The sequence below is a fragment of the Carcharodon carcharias genome, chromosome 5, assembly GCF_017639515.1.
Source record: "Carcharodon carcharias isolate sCarCar2 chromosome 5, sCarCar2.pri, whole genome shotgun sequence".
Taxonomy (NCBI): domain Eukaryota; kingdom Metazoa; phylum Chordata; class Chondrichthyes; order Lamniformes; family Lamnidae; genus Carcharodon; species Carcharodon carcharias.
The window spans coordinates 172817975-172837680 of record NC_054471.1 but is presented as its reverse complement, the minus strand read 5'-3'; the positions used below and the strand labels follow the sequence as shown (position 1 = coordinate 172837680).

Here is a 19706-nt window from a genome sequence, read left to right as displayed (position 1 = left end):
TTTGTACAATTAATCGATTCAATAAACCATGCCACATTAATTTAATATGCATTACCAGTGTCACGTTTCTTTTTTCACAATTCAATTCACTCCATGCGATATCAAGTAACGGCTGAACACACAGCCTGATATAGTCATCCTCGCGGAATCATACCTTACAGATAATGTCCAAGACTCCACTATCACCATCCCTGGGTATGTCCTGTCCCACTGGTAGGACAAGCCCAGCAGGGGTGGCGGCACAGTGGTATACATTCAGGAGTCCTCAACATCGACTCTCGACCCCATGAAGTCTCATTGTATCAGGTCAAACATGGGCAATGAAGCCTCCTGCTGGTTACCACGTACTGCCCTCCCTCAGCTGATGAATCTGTGCTCCTCCATGTGAACATCACTTGGAGGAAGCACTGAGGGTGGCAAGGGCGCAGAATGTTCTCTAGGTGGGGAATTCAATGTCCATTGGTAGCACCACTACTGACCAAGCTGGCCGAGTCCTAAATGATATAGCTGCTAGACTGGGTCTGCAGCAGGTGGTGAGGGAACCAACAAGAGGGAAAAATATACTTGACCTCATCCTCACCAACCTGCCTGCTGCAGACGCATCTGTCCATGACAGTATTGGTAGGAGTGACCACCACACAGTCATTGTGGAGACGAAGTCCCACCTTAAAATGAGGATACCCTCCATCGTGTTGTGTGGCACTACCACCATGCTAAATGGGATAGATTTCGAACAGATCCAGCAACTCAACACAACTCAAGACTGGGCATCCACAAGGCACAGTGGGCCATCAGCAGCAGCAGAATTGTACTTGAACACAATCTGTAACCTCATGGCCTGACATATCCCCTAGTATAACACTACCATCAAGCCAGGGGATCAACCTGGTTCAATGAAGAGTGCAGGAGGGAATGCCAGGAGCAGCACCAGGTATACCTAAAAATGAGGTGTCAGCCTGGTGAAGCTATAAAACAGGACTACTTGCATGCCAAACAGCATAAGAAGCAAATGATAGACAGAGCTAAGTGATCCCACAACCAACGGATTAGATCTAAGCTCTGCAGTCCTGCCACATCCAGTCATGAATAGTGGTGGACAATTAAATAACTCACTGGAGGAGGTGCCTCCACAAATATCCCCATCCTCAATGATGGAGGAGCCCAGCACAGCAGTGCAAAAGATCAGGCTGAAGCATTCGCAACAATCTCCAGCCAGAAGGGCTGAGTGCATGATCCATCTCAGCCTCCTCCGTAGGTCCCCAGCATCACGGATGCCAGTCTTCAGCCAATTCGATTCACTCCTCGTGATATCAAGAAATGGCTGAAGGCATTGGATACTGCAAAGGCAATGGGCCCTGACAAAATTCTGGCAACAGCACTGAAGACATGTGCCCCAGAACTTGCTGCGCACCTAGCCAAGCTGTTCCAGTACAGCTACAACACTGACATCTACCCGGCTATATGGAAAATTACACAGGTACGTCCTTTATACAAATAGCAGGACAAAACAACCTGGCCAATTACCGCCCCTTCAGTCCACTCTCCATCATCAGTAAAGTAATGGAAGGGGTCATCAACAGTGCTATCAAGCGGCACTTGTTTAGCACAAACCTGCTCACTGACGCCCAATTTGGGTTCTGCCAGGGCCACTCAGCTCCTGAACTCATTACAGCTTTGGTTCAAACATGAACAAAAGAGCTGAACTCCCGAGGTGAGGTGAGAGTGACTGCCCTTGACAACAAGACAGCATTTGACCGAGTGTGACATCAAGGAGCTCTAGCCAAAAACTGGAATCAATGCGAATCAGGGGGAAAACTCTCCGCTGGTTGGAATCATACCCAGCACAAAGGAAGATGGTTGTGGTTGTTGGAAGTCAGTCATCTCAGGTCCAAGGCATCACTGCAAGAGTTCCTCAGGGTAGTGTCCTCGGCCCAACCATCTTCAGCTGCTTCATCAATGACCTTACTTCCATCATAAGGTCAGAAGTGGGGATGTTCGCTGATGATTGCACAATGTTCAGCATCATTCGCGACTCCTCAAATACTGAAGCAGTCCATGTCCAAATGCAGCAAGACCTGGACAATATCCAGGCTTGGGCTGACAAGTGGCAAGTAACATTTGTGCCACACAAGTGTCAGACAATGACCATCTCCAACATGAGAGAATCCAACCATTGTCCCTTGATGCTCAATGGCACTACCAGCACTGAATCCCCAACTAACACCTTCCTGGGGGTTACCATTGACCAGAAAGTGAACTGGGCTAGCCATATAATTATTGTGGCTACAAGAGCAGGTCAGGGGCAAGGAATCGTGTGACGTGTAATTCACCTCCTGACTCCCCAGAGCTTGTCCCCCATCTACAAGGCACAAGTCAGGATTGTGATGGAATACTGTCCACTTGCCTGGATAAGTACAGCTGGGCACAGTCCAGGACAAATCAGTCCGCTTAATTGGCACCACATCCACAAACATTCACTCCCTCCACCACCGACACACAGTAGCAGCAGAGTGCACCAAAATGCACTGTAGGAGTTCACCAAGGCTCCTTCGACAGCACCTTCCAAACCCATGACCACTACCACCTAGATGGACAAGGGCTGCAGATACATGAGAATACCACCACCTAGAATATCCCCTCCAAGTCACTCGCCATCCTGACTTGGAAATATATTGCCCTTCCTTCACTGTCACCAGGTCAAAATCCTGGACTTCCTAACAGCACTGCTGGTACACCTACACCACATGGACTGCAGCAGTTCAAGAAGGTAGCTCACCACCACCTTCTCAAGGGCAACTAGGGATGGGTAATAAATACTGGCCCAGCCAGCAAAGCCCACATCCCATGAATGGATAAAAAAAAAAGTGCAAAGGCTATGGGCCCTGACAACATTCCAGCAGTGGTCCTAAAGACTACTGTACTCCAGAGTCATGCCCCTAGTCAAGCAGTTCCAGTGCAGCTACAACACTGACATCTACCCAGCTATGTGGAGAATTGCCCAGGTATGACCTGTCCACGAAAAGCAGGACAAATCCAACCCGGCCAATTACCGCCCCATCATTCTACTCTTGATCAATAGCAAAGTGATGGAAGGAGTCATCAAGCAGCACTTGCATGGCAATAACCTGCTCAATTTGGGTTCCACCAGGATCAATCAGCTCCTAGCCTCATTGCAGCCTTGGTTCAAACATGGACAAAAGGGCTGAACTCCCAGTGTGAGGTGAGAATTGCTGCCCTTGACATCAACGCAGCATTTGACTGAGTGTAGCATCAAGGAGCCCTAGTAAAACTGGAGTCAATGGGAATAAGGGGGAAAACTCTCCGCTGTTTAGAGTCATACCTAGCACAAAGGAAAATAGTTGTGGTTGTTGGAGGTCAATCATCTCAGTTCTAGAGCATCGTGCATGAGTTCCTCAGGGTAGTGTCCTAGGCCCAACCACCTTCAACTGCTTCATCAATGACCTTCCTTCCATCACAAGGTTAGAAGTAAGGATTTTTGGCATCACTCGCAACTCCTCAGATACTGAAGCAGTCAGTGTCTAAATGCAGCAACACTTGCACAACAGTCCGACTTGGGCTGGTACGTGACAAGTAACGTTCATGCCACACAAATGCCAAGCAATGACCATCTCCAGCAAGAAAGAATCTACCAATCTCCCCATAACATTCAATGGCATTACCAATTCTGAATCCCCCACTATCAACATCCCGGGGACTACCATAGACCAGAAACTGAACTGGACTAGCCATACGAATACTGTGGCTACAAGAGCTGATTAGATGCTGGCAATTCTATGGTAAGTAACTCACCTCCTGACTCCCCAAATCCTGTTCACCATCTACAAGGCACAAGTCAGGAGTATGACAGAATAGTCTCCATTTGCCTGGATGAGTGCAGCTCCAATGATACTCAAAAAGCTTGACACTGTCCAGGACAAAGCAGCCCACTTGATTGGCACCCCATCCACTACCCTCAACATTCACTCCCCCCACCACCAATCCACAGTGGTAGCAATGTACAAGATGCACTGCAGCTACTTCAGCTACTAACAACACTTCCAAACTCTCAACCTCTATGATACAGAAGGACAAGAGCAGCAGACATATGGGAACATCACCAGCTGCAAGTTCCTCTTCAAGTCGCACACCATCCTGACTTGGAACTATGGGCTGTAACCTCTGACTAGCGTTGGAAAGTGCTGACCCGCAGAAATTAGAAGTAATAAATACCTAATTACCTGGTCTTGGAAATAACATTGACACTTCCATTCTCTGGAGCTGCTTGGGGTCTGCATCGCAAGCCCCAGTGAAGTGTAGCTCCAGTGTATTCAAGGAGGCCACGCCCCCTTTTTTACAGCATTTGCTGCAGTAAAGCGGGTAAGTTTAAAGGGCCAGGGAACTGACAGGCTAGGGGAAGGTAAGTGTCTAAGGTGAGTGCATAGGATTTGGGGGTTCGGAATGTCCGGGGGTGGGCCGGTGGGGACGGTGTGGTGGCCGGTCGGCCGTAGGTCCAGGTGGGGTTGAGGAGGGTCTGAAGGAGTGTGGGGGGGGGCATCAGGGTCAGTGGGGGTGGGGAACTGGCAGGGTTGGGGTTGGCAGAGTCAGGGGTGGGGTTGTTGAGCATTAGAGGGGGTCCGATGTCGCAGGAAGGGGTCGCAGGAGTCCAAGGTCGGAGGGGGTGGGGGTTGGTTGCAGGTGTCCATGGTTGGGAGGGGAGGGGGGTGCAGTTTGGAGGTCTAGAGAGTAGTGGGGGTGTCCGAGGTTAGGGGCAGAGGTCAGTTGGAAGTCCAGAGGAGTCATGAGGGGGATTCGAGGTTTGGAGGGTGTGGGTGGGAGTCGTAGTTCAGGGGGTGTCGGAGGCAGGGAATGTGTGGGGGTTGTCGGAGTTTTGGTGGGATGGGGCTGGCCTCAGGTGTTGGGGGTGTGTGGTTGTTGGAGGTTTTGGGGGGGTGGGGTGGGGTGATGTTGGAGGTCAGGGTTGGGGGCTGGGGGTAGTCCTGGGGTGGGAGCTGAGTCAGGGATGTTGGCAAGTCCCATAAGGTCGGTTTGGGTCTTTACAATAGTTGCTTATAAGTTAGAAGAGCTTTTAATCCTTCTAACCTTTTCTGGGTAACTATTGGTATCGCTCCGGCGGAACCGTCTGAACTTTGCAATTTAAACCGCATTTTTGGATAGTTGCCAGCGCAGCACAATTGTCCACAGGAAGGGCATACTTCTGGGCAACTGCCAGGCAAATCCACACCTGGGAACTTCCCAAAGGAATTGCCCAGCGCATCTTTGGTGTACCCCCCAAAATCCAACTCTGTGGAGCACACAAGTTACAGGCCTAAATCACCGTTCCTTCACTGTCACTGGGTCAAAATCCTGGACTCCCTTCCTAATGGCACTATGGGCGTCCCTACACCACATGGGCTGCAGCAGTTCAAGACAACAGCTCACCACCACCTTCTCAAGGGCAGTTAGGGGCTGGGCAACCCACACAGGCGGTTCACATTATATACTCGATGTATAAGTCAACCCCCGTTCTTGGAAGGATTTTTGGAAGCTTCAAAGGTTGGCTTATATACTGTGATCTACAGCATTCCAGTGCTCTGCTGGCCGATCTCCCATCTTTCTCCAAAATCTCTGTTCTCCTTCAATTCTGGCCTCTTACTCATCTTCAATGTTAATCGCTCCACCATTGGTGGCTATGCCTTCAGCTGGCAAGACCTTAAGTTCTGGAATTTCCTCGCAAAGCCTCTCCGTCTCTCAAAATCTCTTTCCTCCTTTAGGGTGCCCCTTAAAATCTACCTCTTTGCTCACTCCAGTGAAACATCTTGGGAGGTTTTACATTCTTAAAAGTGCTTTATAAATACAAGTTGTTGTTAATAAACACAAAATGTTTACAAAAAATTCTCAAAAAATTATTTTTAAAAATACATCAGCTCACTTCTTACTCCTCTCAAACTTTCTAATCAGGTTTAATCTTGGACCCCAACTTTTTGTTTATTTTTTCATCATCTTCTGAGTCATTATGTTTACTATCTCAACCGTTTTTGTACCACAGACAGTATAGAAAACTAACCCATCAATTCCACACATGCACACAGGTTTCAAAAGTTTCCTTTATCCAATTTAGTAAATTATTTCAGCTGTACATAATAGCATAACTCACTTTTTTACCACTATTCACTATGAAGTAATAATAACAGGTTAAAAGTATTACAATGACAGACATTTAGTTAGCCCAGCTACAATTGTGTGATTATAATACGCAGCAGGTGCACAGACACTTGTCATTAAATCTTTCATTAGTACTGCAACTCACTATGGTCCAATCACCAACATAAAACTTTACTCCTCCATCTTTGTGTTGTTAGCCTTGGGCACAGTCTAGGCTGTTCATTAGGGATTTGATTATGACCTTGGGGAAGGCTTCTGCATCATCTCCTTACATTGATAATTCCAGCCCTATTTAAACTAATGCCCTCAATTTAAATTTCTTACCTCGGTGCCTTAATACTATTTGATGCCATACACATTAAGACAAGAACTGGCTAAACTTATTAAGGTTGGCTAGTAAATAGGAGCTACCAACTTTAGTAAGTAACTAGTGAACAATAAGTAATGACTAAAATTTTTGATAACCACTTGCTGAACTTAAATAAAATATAATTTGAGTTAAACTAATGGATTAAAATTTGGGAACTAAATGAAATAACCAATTGCCTTCACTGAATAATTTACTAACTGCAGATGAATGACTCCTTACCAACCAATAAGTAGACTCATCAGCCTATTAACTGTGGAGTCAGTGTCAAATTGACAAAACTACCTAAGAAATGAAGAACTAATGTAAAGGAGTGGGTGAAATATCAAACTGTCTTAATTAATCACTGATGCAAGTTATCCCAAAACAAGTGACAGAGCAGATCACTAGAGAATACAAATTACCTTATTTCACCCCTCTTCTATTTTTACTTAGTTCTGTTGAAGGGTCATTTGAACTCAAAATGTTAACTGTGTTCCTCTCCGCAGATACTGCCAGACCTGCTGAGTTTTTCCAGGTATTTTTGTTTTTGTAATACAAATTACTGGTTGTTTGAATGAACCATATATTAAATCAGGGCTAGCTTGGTGGTTAAGTAAATTAATCTGTGAACTAAGCCCCCTAGTGATAAATTAAAATTGAACAGACTGCTACAAAAATTAACAACTGAATAAACTGGATCCTGAAGAGGAGAGTGGGGAGTGGCAAGCAGGGTTTGCTGTATTTCTATAATAATAATAATAACAACAACAACAGAAAATACTGGAAAAACTCAACAGGTCCGACAGCATCTGTGGAGAGAGAAACAAAGTTGATGTTTCTAGTCTGTATGACCCTTCATCAGAGCTCTGAAGAGTCATACAGAATTGAAATGTTAACTCGGGTTCCCTCTTCACTGATGCTATCAGGCCTGCTGAGTTTTTCCAACATTATCTGTTTTTATTTCAGATTTCCAGCATTCACAGTATTTTACTTTTATCTTTGCTGTATTGATCCATCATCCATTTAAAGTTAAGTATATTTCAGAGTGTACAGACTGAAATGTCAGATGAAATATAGTCATGGAGCTAATGTAAGTAAGCAAAATATACGGAAGCGGAGAATAAAACATCTCAACTCATCTTCAAAAAATAACTTCCAGGAAGAGTTTTAATCTCCGCTATTTATGGTCACGCTCTGCATACTGTGAGATTCTGTTACAAAGAAAGGAGCAGTTGGAGTTCTTTGATTGCTCACTTTAAATCAGATTGTCCACTGAAATGACGCTCTCATGATCTTAAAAGGCCAACTGGAAATTCACACACTACAAAGCTCAAGCAGGTACAGGACAAAACAGATTTCCTCGTTCCCATCTATTCTGTTGGAATTTCCAAAATGTAAAACTCAAAATATAGAATAACATTACACCTTTTCCTACTTGGGATTTATTTTACTCGGTGCAAAATGTTATGAAAAGTTTTCTCCTCTTGAGGAGAAAGCACAAGTGCTGATTACAACTCAATGCAATTAATACTTGCAGAATTTAAATGTTTCCTGTCCTTATCAGGAGCAGTTGGAGTTCTATGCAATACACGGATTTCATATCTCTGACAATTTTAGTCCCTGTCCATCAATGGTAGCATTTTGTTACCTACACAAGTCTTGTTGTCCTGGTGGTGCATCTGACCGAAAGCAGGTATGAAGCCAAAACTCCTCATGGATAGATGATGCCATTGTACATCTTCTAAATTACTAATGAACTTGTAGAAACAGAAAACCAGCAACATCTCAGTATTACATGTAAAACTGCAGTACTACACTAGAACCTGCCTTTCATTTCCCACTGCTCCTAAAGCTGTATCCTTATACTTTACCTGAATTTGTCCCAGTACATCAGGAGACCTAACCAGGGCAATGCTAAATTTTGTTTCCCCAAAATATCAACATCATTCACTTCAATTCGTTGGTTGCCCGTATTGTAGGTTTTTGTTAAGATGCATTATATTAAAAATTAAATGTTTTAATATTTCAATTTAGTTCTATTAGATGTTACGCTTCCCATTTTGACAGGCACATGCTCATCAATGTGACAGCAATCAAACCAGTGTCTCAAGCTGCACAGCTATGCCAGTAAGGCTTTAAGTCAACATTTTTATCTACAGTGCTTTAATAACAAATTACACTATTTGTGTTGTACTAACCCAATTTTTCCTTTGTCTTTCTCTCAGCCCTGCCTCACAAGTTATATGCTCATAAAGACAGGATTGATTAAAGCTCCCTCACAGTACTTTCTCTGAATCAACTAAGAGAACACAAAACAAAAACAGAATTACCTGGAAAAACTCAGCAGGTCTGGCAGCATCAGTGGAGAAGAAAAGAGTTGACATTTCGAGTCCTCATGACCCTTCGACAGAACACACTTTGTTGTAAGAGAAGAAGGATGATCCATTTATCTCTAAGTGATTATGCCTTTAAAAGCAGAAATCCCAAGCTGACAAAGCTCATTGTCCAAGGGAAAGCCAGATTATTCACTCACTGGATCCCTATTACAGCTTAAATGTCTTAGTGCACACGTCATTTAATAGAAATGGGAAACTAACTTCAACTACAGTGATTTTACACAAGAGTCTCACAATTCAGTGCAACAATCATAAAATTAATTCATTTGGAAAATTCCTCTCCATATGTTGTTGCAATTCTGTTCAAAAATTAAACTCTCAGAATATGGGGTTGGGGCAGTGAGAATTGCACCATTTTAAAAAAAAAGCAATACAATGAATTTTAGGCTATATTCTGTCTATCTAATTCTTGGTATCAAATAGAAAAACAATTTCAAGTCCTTGGAAATTCCGTGGAAAGTTTTAACTGCACAGTGCAATTTTAAAACTTGCAGGTAACACAAAACTTGGGAATGTAGTTAACAGTGAAGAAGATAGTAATAGATTTCAAGAGGACATAAGCAGGCTGGTGAAATGGATGAGCACATGACAAATGAAACTTAACACAAATGTGAGGTGATACATTTTGGAAGGAAAAAATGGTAATAATTTTAAAGAGGATACAAGGACAGAGAAACTTGGGGTATTTGTGCACATTTTTTTTGAAGGTGGTAGGACAGGTTAACAAAGCAGTTAAAGTGAATGGGATCCTGAGGTGGATAAAGAGGCATAGACTACAAAAGCCAGGAAGTTATGCCAAACCTACATAAAACTCTAGTTTGGTCCTAGCTGGAATATTGTGTTCAATTCTGAGTATCACACTTTAGGAAGGACAGGAAAGCTTTGGAAAGAGTAAAGAAGACATTTACTTAAATGGTGCCAGGGATGAGGGATAGATATGAATAGACTGGAGAAGTTGATGTTCTTTTTTTACCCCCATTCATTCATGGGATGAGGGTGTCACCAGCAAGGCCAGCATTTACTGCCCATCCCTCACTGCCCTTGAGAAAATGGTGGTGAAGTTACTCCCACAATGCATTTATGCAGGGAGTTTCAAAATTTTGAATGAGTAGCAATGAAGGATTAGTAATGTATTTCCAAGTCAGGATAGTGTGTAGCTTGGAGGGGAACTTGTAGCTTGGAGAGGAACTTGAAGGTCGTGGTATTCCCACGTGCCTGCTGCCCTTGTCCTTCTTGGTGATAGAGGTCAATGTTTGGAAGGTGCTGTTGAAGGAGCCTTGGTGAGTTGCTGTAGTGAATCTTGTAGATGGCACACACTATGCGCCGGTAGTGAAGGGAGTGAATGTTCAAGGTGTTGGAGGGGATACTAATCGAGTAGGCTGTTTAGTTCTGGATGATGTCAAGCTTCTTGAGTGCTGTTGGAATTTCACTCATCTAGATAGGTATTCCATCAAACTCATCACTTGCTTTTTAGACGGTGGACAGGCTTTGGGGAGTCAGGTGGTGAGTTATTCACTGCAAAATTCCCAGTCTCTGACCTGCTCTTGTAGCCACAGTATTTATATGCCTGATCCAGTTCAGTTTCTGGTCAATGGTGACCCCAGAATGTTGATGGTGGGAATTCAAAGATGGTAATGCCTGTCAAGGAGAGATAGTTAGACTCACCCATGTTGGAGATGGTCATTGCCTGGAACGCTGTGGTGTGAAAATCACTTGTCACCTGGAATATTTCTGTGTCCTTAGCTACCCTCAGTGCTTCTCCCAAGTAGTGCCCAATATGAAGGAGTACTAATTCATCAGCTGAGGCAGTGCGGTAAGTAGTAATCAGCACGAGATTTCGTGTTCATGTTTGACCTGATGCTGTGACTCAACCTCCTGCTGTTTCTCTCTCAAACCACCAGCTCTCCCTCTCCCCTCACCCCTCAAACCTCCTGCTCGATGAGTCTCTCTCTCAAACCTCATCTTCATTGACTGTCCCTCTCTCTCAACCCAACAATTATGACTCATAGCCCCAGCCACTATCGATTCTTCACCCCCTGCATTAATAGACATAGGAAGTTACAATGAAAAAAAGTGGACACCCAACTTTGTCAAAAACATGTCAGCAGAAGTTAAATTGCAGATGTTAAGTGACACAAATATTTTTTACTGAGACAATAGGCAGATGTACTGGGGATGAGAAAATGCCAAAAGGCCTATATTGTATATACCTGACTCCATTACCAACCTTTACTTCCCAGATCTCTTGGAATAGGCTACTAAAGAGACTTATATCCAATTCAGGACTCCAATATCACCAGTAGTTCATGCCCCCTTAACCAAGTTATCTTTCCATTTTAGCTCTACTCTTATACCTCACTTCCACACATATTATGAAACCTAATTTTTGCACACATTCTGATTGACGGTATTCTGTCAAAAGCCTTTTGGAAATCGAAGTAGGCGAAGTTTTCTGGTCTGCTCGATCTTTCATTCCAGGCAACTTGTCAACAAATTGGATCAGGTGAGCACTGATGACCAGTGATTTCTGAGACTGTGTTGTGCAACCCCTAATTTAAAATAGCTCAGATATTTTCCATTAGCTCCCCACCAGAGTGGATAGACTCTCAGATCTATAGTTCTCCAGATTTGGATAAGGGGACCACGGATGCGTTTTCCTCACTCTCAGGCACCAGACAAGACGTCAATGCAGTATTGAAATTGTTTACCAGACTATCATGTAAGACCAAAAAAAATTCATTTCTAGAGCTAAATATAAACATTGGCCAGGACGCTGGAGATAACTCTTCTTCGTAATAATGCCATGGGACCTCATGTCCATCTGATACGGCAGACAGTTTAATGCTTCTTCATAAGGACAGCATCTCTGACAATGCAGGACTCTCCCAGTACTGCACTGGAGTATTAGCCTAGATTTTTGTGCTCATGTCCCTAGAGTGGGACATTAACCCCACAAACTTCTTACACAGCAGTCAGTGTCAGCTACAGCCAGCATTGACATTTCTTACAGTATCCTGCTACTTTTTCTACCCTGAGCCATTCTAAATTTAGCCTCTTGCGATCTGCCAACAATCTTTCCATAAACAAACTTCCAGATTTATAAGTGCCTTTTAAAATTAGCATGATTAACACTAGAAACAAAATTTAACTGAAAAACATAAGAATGCAAGGAATGAGAACAGTCACCAAGCCCATGAATGCTCCCTCCTTCCACAGACCGTGCATTATTTACCCTGTCATGGACTCTACCTACATGCTTAATATTGAAGGAAAGTTCTGCATAAATTCCTTCTGATCCTATATGTAATAAGGTTTTCACAGAGGCTTACTGTGATTACTTCATTATTAAAAATCCAGCCCAGTTCTGTATAGAATTTGCAGCAAAACACCAAGGAAGTCTGTAGGTGAAACACTCCTTACCAGGAAAGACCATAGTTCTCAGATCATTTTGTTTTTCATGGTTGCAGAGTCCATCATCTTTAAACTAAATTTATCTTCATAAATATTTCCATCTATGCAAAATTGCATTGAATTATTGCCTGCATTACCATTATTCTTTTTAACAAATGCAAAAGATTAATCAGATGTAATATAAAAAAGTTCTTCCTCATAAATTAATGAATTCCAGGAGGAAAAGAACCAGCCATGTGGTCTGATTTAATATTCTATTTATGCAATTAGTCATTGCCCTAGCATTTCAAAACCTATCACATTACAGGGCTTGGGGTTATAATCACCACTGACTTTGGGTTTACAATGACAGTTTAATGAGAGTTTTTTTTAAATTTGCATAAAGGCAAATTTATCCTGCGGGCTGAGAAAAGAGAGCAACCCAAAAATCAATATTCGGGTGTGCTGTGTTTTTTAAAAATCTTTTCATAGGATGTGAGCTTCACTGGCTGGGCCAGCATTGGTTGTCCATTCCTAAATGCCTGTGAGAAGGTGGTGGTGAGCCACTTTCTTGAACCACACTGCAGTCCATCTCATGTAGGTACACCCACAGAGCTGTTAGGAAGTAAGTTTCAGGTTTTTGACCCAGTGACAGTGAAGGAACAGTGATATATTTCCAAGTCAGGATGGTGTGTGGCTTGGAGGGGAACGTGCAGGTGGTGGTGTTCCATGTGCCTGCTACCCTTGATCGTCTAGGTGCTCGAGGTCACAGGGTTTGAAGCTGCTGCTGAAAGACCCTTGGTGAGTTGTTGCAGTGCATTTTGTATATGATACACACTGCTGCCACTGTGTTGCTGGTGAAATGAATGAATGTGCTGATCAAATGGGCTGCTTTGTCCTGGATGATGTCGAGCTTCCTGAGCTGAACTCATCCAGGCAAGTGGAGAATATTCCACCATATTCCTGACTTGTTCCTTGTAGATGGTAAACAGGCTTGGGGAGTCAGGAGATGAGTTACTTATTGCAGAATTCCCAGCTATCATAACAACTAATTTCACCCAACACTGTGTAAATTGTATTAAAACAGTAATGCTGCTAGTTAAAATGAGAGGGCATATTTTAGGATCAGGTCTAAATTGTGTTTATTTCAATTTATCTGAATTATTCCAATTTGGATTATTTGGGACTTTGGATAAGACTTATGTGCCTGGTTTGTGTACATAAATAAGGATTCAAGATTCTTGAACAATTCCAAAATCACATCATTTCAAAGACTAAACATACAACAGTGTTACAGAAATAATCTAGACTATAGCTTTATAATGGGCTTCTCAGCATTTCCTTTAAAAAGAGCATGACTTGTTTAAAATACTTTTTTAAAATTATCCATTTAAAACAGGAATTAATGAAAACATTGACCTTTTTTACACCCCTCCCAACTGAAAAGCCATTTTTATATCAATTCTGCGTTCCAGGAAGGAACGGATAGAAAGCATTTCAATGGCTTAGCCAACCCTTACATTTAAATCGCTGGAGGTGAGAGCACTGGGTTCTTTTCTAACATGCCTAGGGCAAAGAATTAGAACAATTGCAGTCTTAATTAGGAACCAAACAAGTTAAAATGTAAATGTAAAGTAACAAAAGTAACTATTCAGGTTTGGCTTAAAGGAAGCTTTTTTTTGGGTAAGTCTCAAATATTCAAGATCAGGACGATTCAAGATCTGGACGGGTATTCTACATTGATGCACCAAATGCCAAATGATAGTATGTTTTCAATACCGTCTTCTGGGTATTAAACAGCTAGCCTCGTTCCTGGTCAAATGACATTCCTGCAAACTTTTAACTCAGTAATTTTGTTAAAACACCTTTAGACTAGAATGTAAATAAAAGGTAACGAAACAAGTCTCGACATTTAAGATAGCGGAAGGTCTCGGGGGATATTGAGTAAAATCAATCAGCTGATTTTAAAGCTTGGAACAATATCCCTGGCATTAACTGCCTCTGAATATTCACTAGATTCAAGAATGCAATACATTGTGTATTTTTATATTAAAAATTACATTTCATTAAGTCCCCAAATGGTAAGTTAGTTAATGTATCTGGTGAAAGGATGCCTGTGTCACCTTCTCGCCCCCCGATTTAGGAGAGGCGATGGCGTAATGATATTGTCGCTGGACTAGTAATCCAGAGACCCAAGGTAATGCTCTGGGGACCCGGGTTCAAATTCTGCAATGGCAGATGGTAGAACTTGTATTCAATAAAAATCTGGAATTAAAAAGTCCAGTGATGACCATGAAACCATTGTTGATTGTTATAAAAACCCACCTGGTTCACTAATGTCCTTTAGGGAAGGAAATATGTCGTCTTTACCTGGTCTGGCCTACATGTGACTCCAGTCCCACAGCAATGTGGTTGGCTCTTAAATGCCCTCTGAAATTGCCTAGCAAGCCACTCAAGTTGTAACAAACCGGTACAAAGACACAAAAGAGAAGAAACCGGACGGACTTAGGCACCAACTTAGGCACGGGAAACGACAATGGCAAACTCAGACCTGTTGACCCTGCAAAGTCCTCCTTACTAACGTCTGAAGCTAGTGCCAAAATTGGGAGAGCTGTCTCACAGACTAGTCAAGCAACAGCCTGACATAGTCATCCTCACAGAATCAGGCCTTACAGATAATGTCCAAGACTCCACCATCACCATCCCTGGGTATGTCCTATCTCACCGGCAGGACAAGCCCAGCAGAGGTGGCGGCGCAGTGGTATACAGTCAGGAGGGAGTTGCCCTGGGAGTCTTCAACATCGACTCCAGACCCCATGAAGTCTCACAGCATCAGGTCAAACATGGGCAAGGAAACCTCCTGCTGATTACCACGTAACGCCCTCCTCAGCTGATGAATCTGTGCTCCTCCATGTTGAACATCACTTGGAGGAAGCACTGAGGGTGGCAACGGCACGGAATGCTCTCCGGGTGGGGGCCTTCAACATCCATCACCAAGAGTGGCTCGGTACCACCAATACTGACCGAGCTGGCCGAGTCCTAAAGGACATAGCTGCTAGACTGGGTCTGCGGCAGGTGGTGAGGAAACCAACAAGAGGGAAAAACATACTTGACCTTATCCTCACCAACCTGCCTGCTGCCGGTGCATCTGTCTATGACAGTATCGCTAGGAGTGGCCACCACACAGTCATTGTGGAGACAAAGTCCTGCCTTCACATTAAGGATACCCTCCATCGTGTTGTGTGGCACTACCACCATGCTAAATGGGATAGATTTCAAACAAATCTAGCAACTCAAGACTGGGCATCCACAAGGCACTCTGGGCCATCAGCAGCAGGCGAATTGTACTTGAACACAATCTGTAACATCATGGCCAGGCATATCTCCCACTCTACCATTATCATCAAACCAGGGGATCAACCCTGGTTCAATGCACCAGGCATACGTAAAAATGTGGTGTCAACCTGGTGAAGTTATAAAACAGGACTACTTGTGTGCCAAACAGCATAAGGAGCAAGTGATAGACAAAGCTAAGCGATCCCACAACCAATGGATCAGATCTAAGCTCTACAGTCCTGCCACACCCAGACGTGAATGGTGATGGACAATTAAACAACTCACTGGAGGAGATGGCTCCACAAATATCCCCATCCTCAATAATGGAGAAGCCCAGCACATCAGTGCAAAAGATAAAGCTGAAGTGGATAATCCATCTCAGCCTCCTCCATAGGTCCCCAGCATCATAGATGCCAGTCTTCAGCCAATTAAATTCACTCCAAGTGGTATCAAGAAACGACTGAAAGTGCTGGAAACTGCAAAGGTTATAGGCCTGGACAACATTCCAGCAATAGTACTGAAGACTTGTGATCCAGGACTTGTTGCGCCCCTAGCCAAGCTGTTCCAGTACAGCTACAACACTGGCATCTAACTGGCTACATGGAAAATTGCCCAGTTATGTCCTGTACACAAAAAGCAGGACAAATCCAACCCGCCAATTACCGCCCTATCAGTCTACTCTCCATCATCAGTAAAATAATGGAAGGGGTCATCAACAGTGGTATTAAGTGGCACTTCCTTTGCATGAACCTGCTCACTGACGCCCAGTTTGGGTTCCGCCAGGGCCACTCAGCTCCTGACCTTGTTACAGCCTTGGTTCAAACATGGACAAAAGAGCTGAACTCCCAAGGTGAGGTAAGAGTGACTGCCCTTGATATCAAGGCAGCATTTGACCAAGTATGGCAACAAGGAGCCCTGGCAAAACTGGAGTCAATGGGAATCAGGGGGAAAACTCTCCGCTGGTTGGAGTCATACCTAGCACAAAGGAAGATGGTTGCGGTTGTTGAAGTTCAGTCATTTCAGCTCCAGGACGTAATTGCAGGAGTTCCTCAGGGTAATGCCCTAGGCCCAACCATCTTCAGCTGCTCCATCAATGACCTTCCTTCCATCATAAGGTCAGAAGTGGGAATGTTTGCTGATGATTGCACAATGTTCAGCACCATTCACGACTCCTCAGATATTGAACCATTTCATGTCCAAGTGCATCAAGACCTGGATAATATCCAGGCTTGGGCTGACAAGCGGCAAGAAACGTTTGCACCACACAAGTGTCAGGCAATAACCATTTCTAACAAGAGAGAATCCAACCATCGCCCCCTTGATATTCAATGGCATTACCATCTCTGAATCCCCCACTGTCAACATCCTGGGGTTACCATTGACCAGAAAGTGAACTGGACTAGCCATATAAATATTGTAGCTACAAGAGCAGGTGAGAGGCTAGAAATCATGCAATGAGTAACTCACCTCCTGACTACCCAAAGCCTGTCCACCATCTACAAGACACAGGTCAGGATTGTGATGGAATACTCCCCACTTGCCTGGATGAGTGCAGCTCCAACAACACTCAAGATGCTTGACACTGTCCAGGAGAAATCAGCCCACTTGGTTTCCACAAACATTCACTCCCTCCAGCACCGATGTACAGTGACAGCAGTGTGTATCATCTACAAGATGCACTGCAGCAATTCACCAAGGCTCCTTAGGCAGCACCTTCGAAGTTCTGTCGAAGGGTCATGAGGACTCGAAACGTCAACTCTTTTCTTCTCCGCCGATGCTGCCAGACCTGCTGAGTTTTTCCAGGTAATTCTGTTTTTGCCTTCGAAACCCATGACCACTACCATCTAGAAGGACAAGGGCAGCAGGTAGATGGGAATACCACCATCTGAAAGTACCTCTCCAAATCACTCACCAACCTGACTTGGCAATACATCGCCTTTCCTTCACTGTCGCTGGGTCAAAACCCTGGAACTCCCTAACAGCACAGTGGGTGTACCTACATCACATGGACTGCACCGGATCAAGAAGTCAGCTCACCACCACCTTCTCAAGGGTAATTAGGGATGGGTAATAAATGCTGGCCCAGCCAGTGAATGAATAAATAATTTAAAAAATTCATGGTGCTGACACCGAACGGAGCCGCTACCGCCTACTGTCAATCACCCGCCGCCGCGCACCCCCGCCCCCCCCGGCCTGTCACTGACCCGCCGCCGCGCACCCCGCCCCCCGCCTGTCACTGACCCGCCGCCGCGCGCCCCCGGCCTGTCAATCACCCGCCGCCGCGCACCCCGCCCCCCGCCTGTCACTGACCCACCGCCGCGCGCCCCCGGCCTGTCAATCACCCGCCGCCGCGCACCGCCCCCTCTCTCTCCCCCCCCCCACCCCCCCCCCCCCCCCACCCCGGCCTGTCACTGACAGCCGCCGCGCGCCCCCGGCCTGTCAATCACCCGCCGCCCGGCCTGTCAATCACCCGCCGCCGCCGCCGCCGCGCGCCGCCCGGCCTGTCACTCACCCGCCGCCGCGCGCCGTCCGGCCTGTCACTCACCCGGTCAGTTCCAGGAGCAAGCTCCGGACGCTGAGTCCTCGGGCATTTTTTGCGGCGACCACTGTGAATATTTGCGGCAGCTTGAGCACCAGGCACACAGCCAGAGTGCTGACATTGGCTAACAGCAGCAGCCCTGACTCCGGTGTCATCTCTCAGCTTCCCCCTCCCACCCCCTGTCCCCTGCCTGCAACCGCTTTCTTCCTTGGCTGAGATAGCTTTTCCGGATACGCCTCGACATAAATATCGACCTCATACGCGACCGGAAAAACAGGCGGGATCGACGGCGTTTGTGGTGCCAGAGGCTCCTCTCCAGTCACTTCCTTTCTCGCACCCGCCTCCCCTGGCTTCTCAGAAACTCAGAGAGCCTCATGCAAAGGCGTTTGCAAAATCGTGACACCGTGTATCGCTTTCAGTACTGATGGTTGGGAAAGATATGCATGCTCCCCATTCCCTCAGTCAAACTACAGCTTTTCGCAATATGTGAACGCACTGACTTTTCTTCGAATATAGTGAGGAGGGGGAAGATTTGGAAAGTTAAAGAGGAAGGACAGAGCAATGGTGCAGGTTAACGATGTGGCTAATAATAACCAGAGTGTGATAGGAAGGGGCAGAGCTTACCAATATAGGAGTGCACCAACAGATAGGATCAGAGTAGGAAAAAATGGTAAAAAAAAGTAGATTTGAAGGCACACGCAGCATTCTAACAAGATGGACGAATTGATAACACAAATAGAAATTAATGAGTATATGATAGCCATTACGAGGCATGGCTGCAAAGTGACCACTGCTGGGACCTGAATGTTCAAGGGTATTTGACATTTTGGAAGGAAGGAAAGGATAGAGGTAGCTCTGTTAATCAAGGATGAGATCAGTACAGTAGTGAAAATGATCTTGTTTTGAATAATCAAAATGTAGAATTAGTTTGGGTGAAGATAAATAGCAAAGGAAGGAAGTCACTGATGGGAGTGGTCAATATAAATCAAGAAATGCCCGGGGGGCTTGTAAGAAAGGTGCTGTAACGGTTGTGGGTGATCTTAATCCTCATATAGATTAGACAAATTAAATAGTATCTTGGAGGATGAGGTCATGAATGTAATTGGGACCGTTTCTTAATACAATACATTTCTGGAATCAATCATGGAACAAGTTATTTTAGACCTGGTAATATGTATGAGACAGCATTAATTAATTACCTAACAGTTAATAATCCTCTGAGTAAGAGTGATCATAACATAATTGAATTTCACATTCAGTTGTGAGGGAGAGAAATCTGGATCTGAAACTAATATCTTAAATATAAATAAAGGCAATTTGAAGACAGAATTGACTAAAGTGGAATGGGAAAATAGGTTAAAAGATAAGACAATAGAGAAGTATTTAAGGAGATATTTCATAACTCAACAAAGATATATTCAATGGAAAAAGAAAGACTCTTCAAGAAGGATGCATCATCTGTGGCTAACTAAGGAAGTTAAGGATGGTATCAAATTGAATGAAAAAGCATGCAATGTTACAAAGATTAGTGGTA

General features: G+C 44.4%; 1 protein-coding gene across 2 annotated transcripts in view; it reads right to left on the bottom strand.

The window, feature by feature from the left end:
- Window positions 1-18537, bottom strand: part of slc66a3 (solute carrier family 66 member 3) — a 51684-nt gene extending 33147 nt beyond the window's left edge. The window contains exon 1 of one of the 2 annotated variants that reach the window (XM_041187909.1): window positions 18179-18537. In XM_041187909.1, the coding sequence (XP_041043843.1) occupies window positions 18179-18327 (149 nt within the window). In that variant the 5' untranslated portion in view covers window positions 18328-18537. The remainder of the gene's footprint in view (window positions 1-18178) is intronic. The other variant, XM_041187908.1, reaches the window with a different exon arrangement.
- Window positions 18538-19706: the final 1169 nt, after the last annotated feature.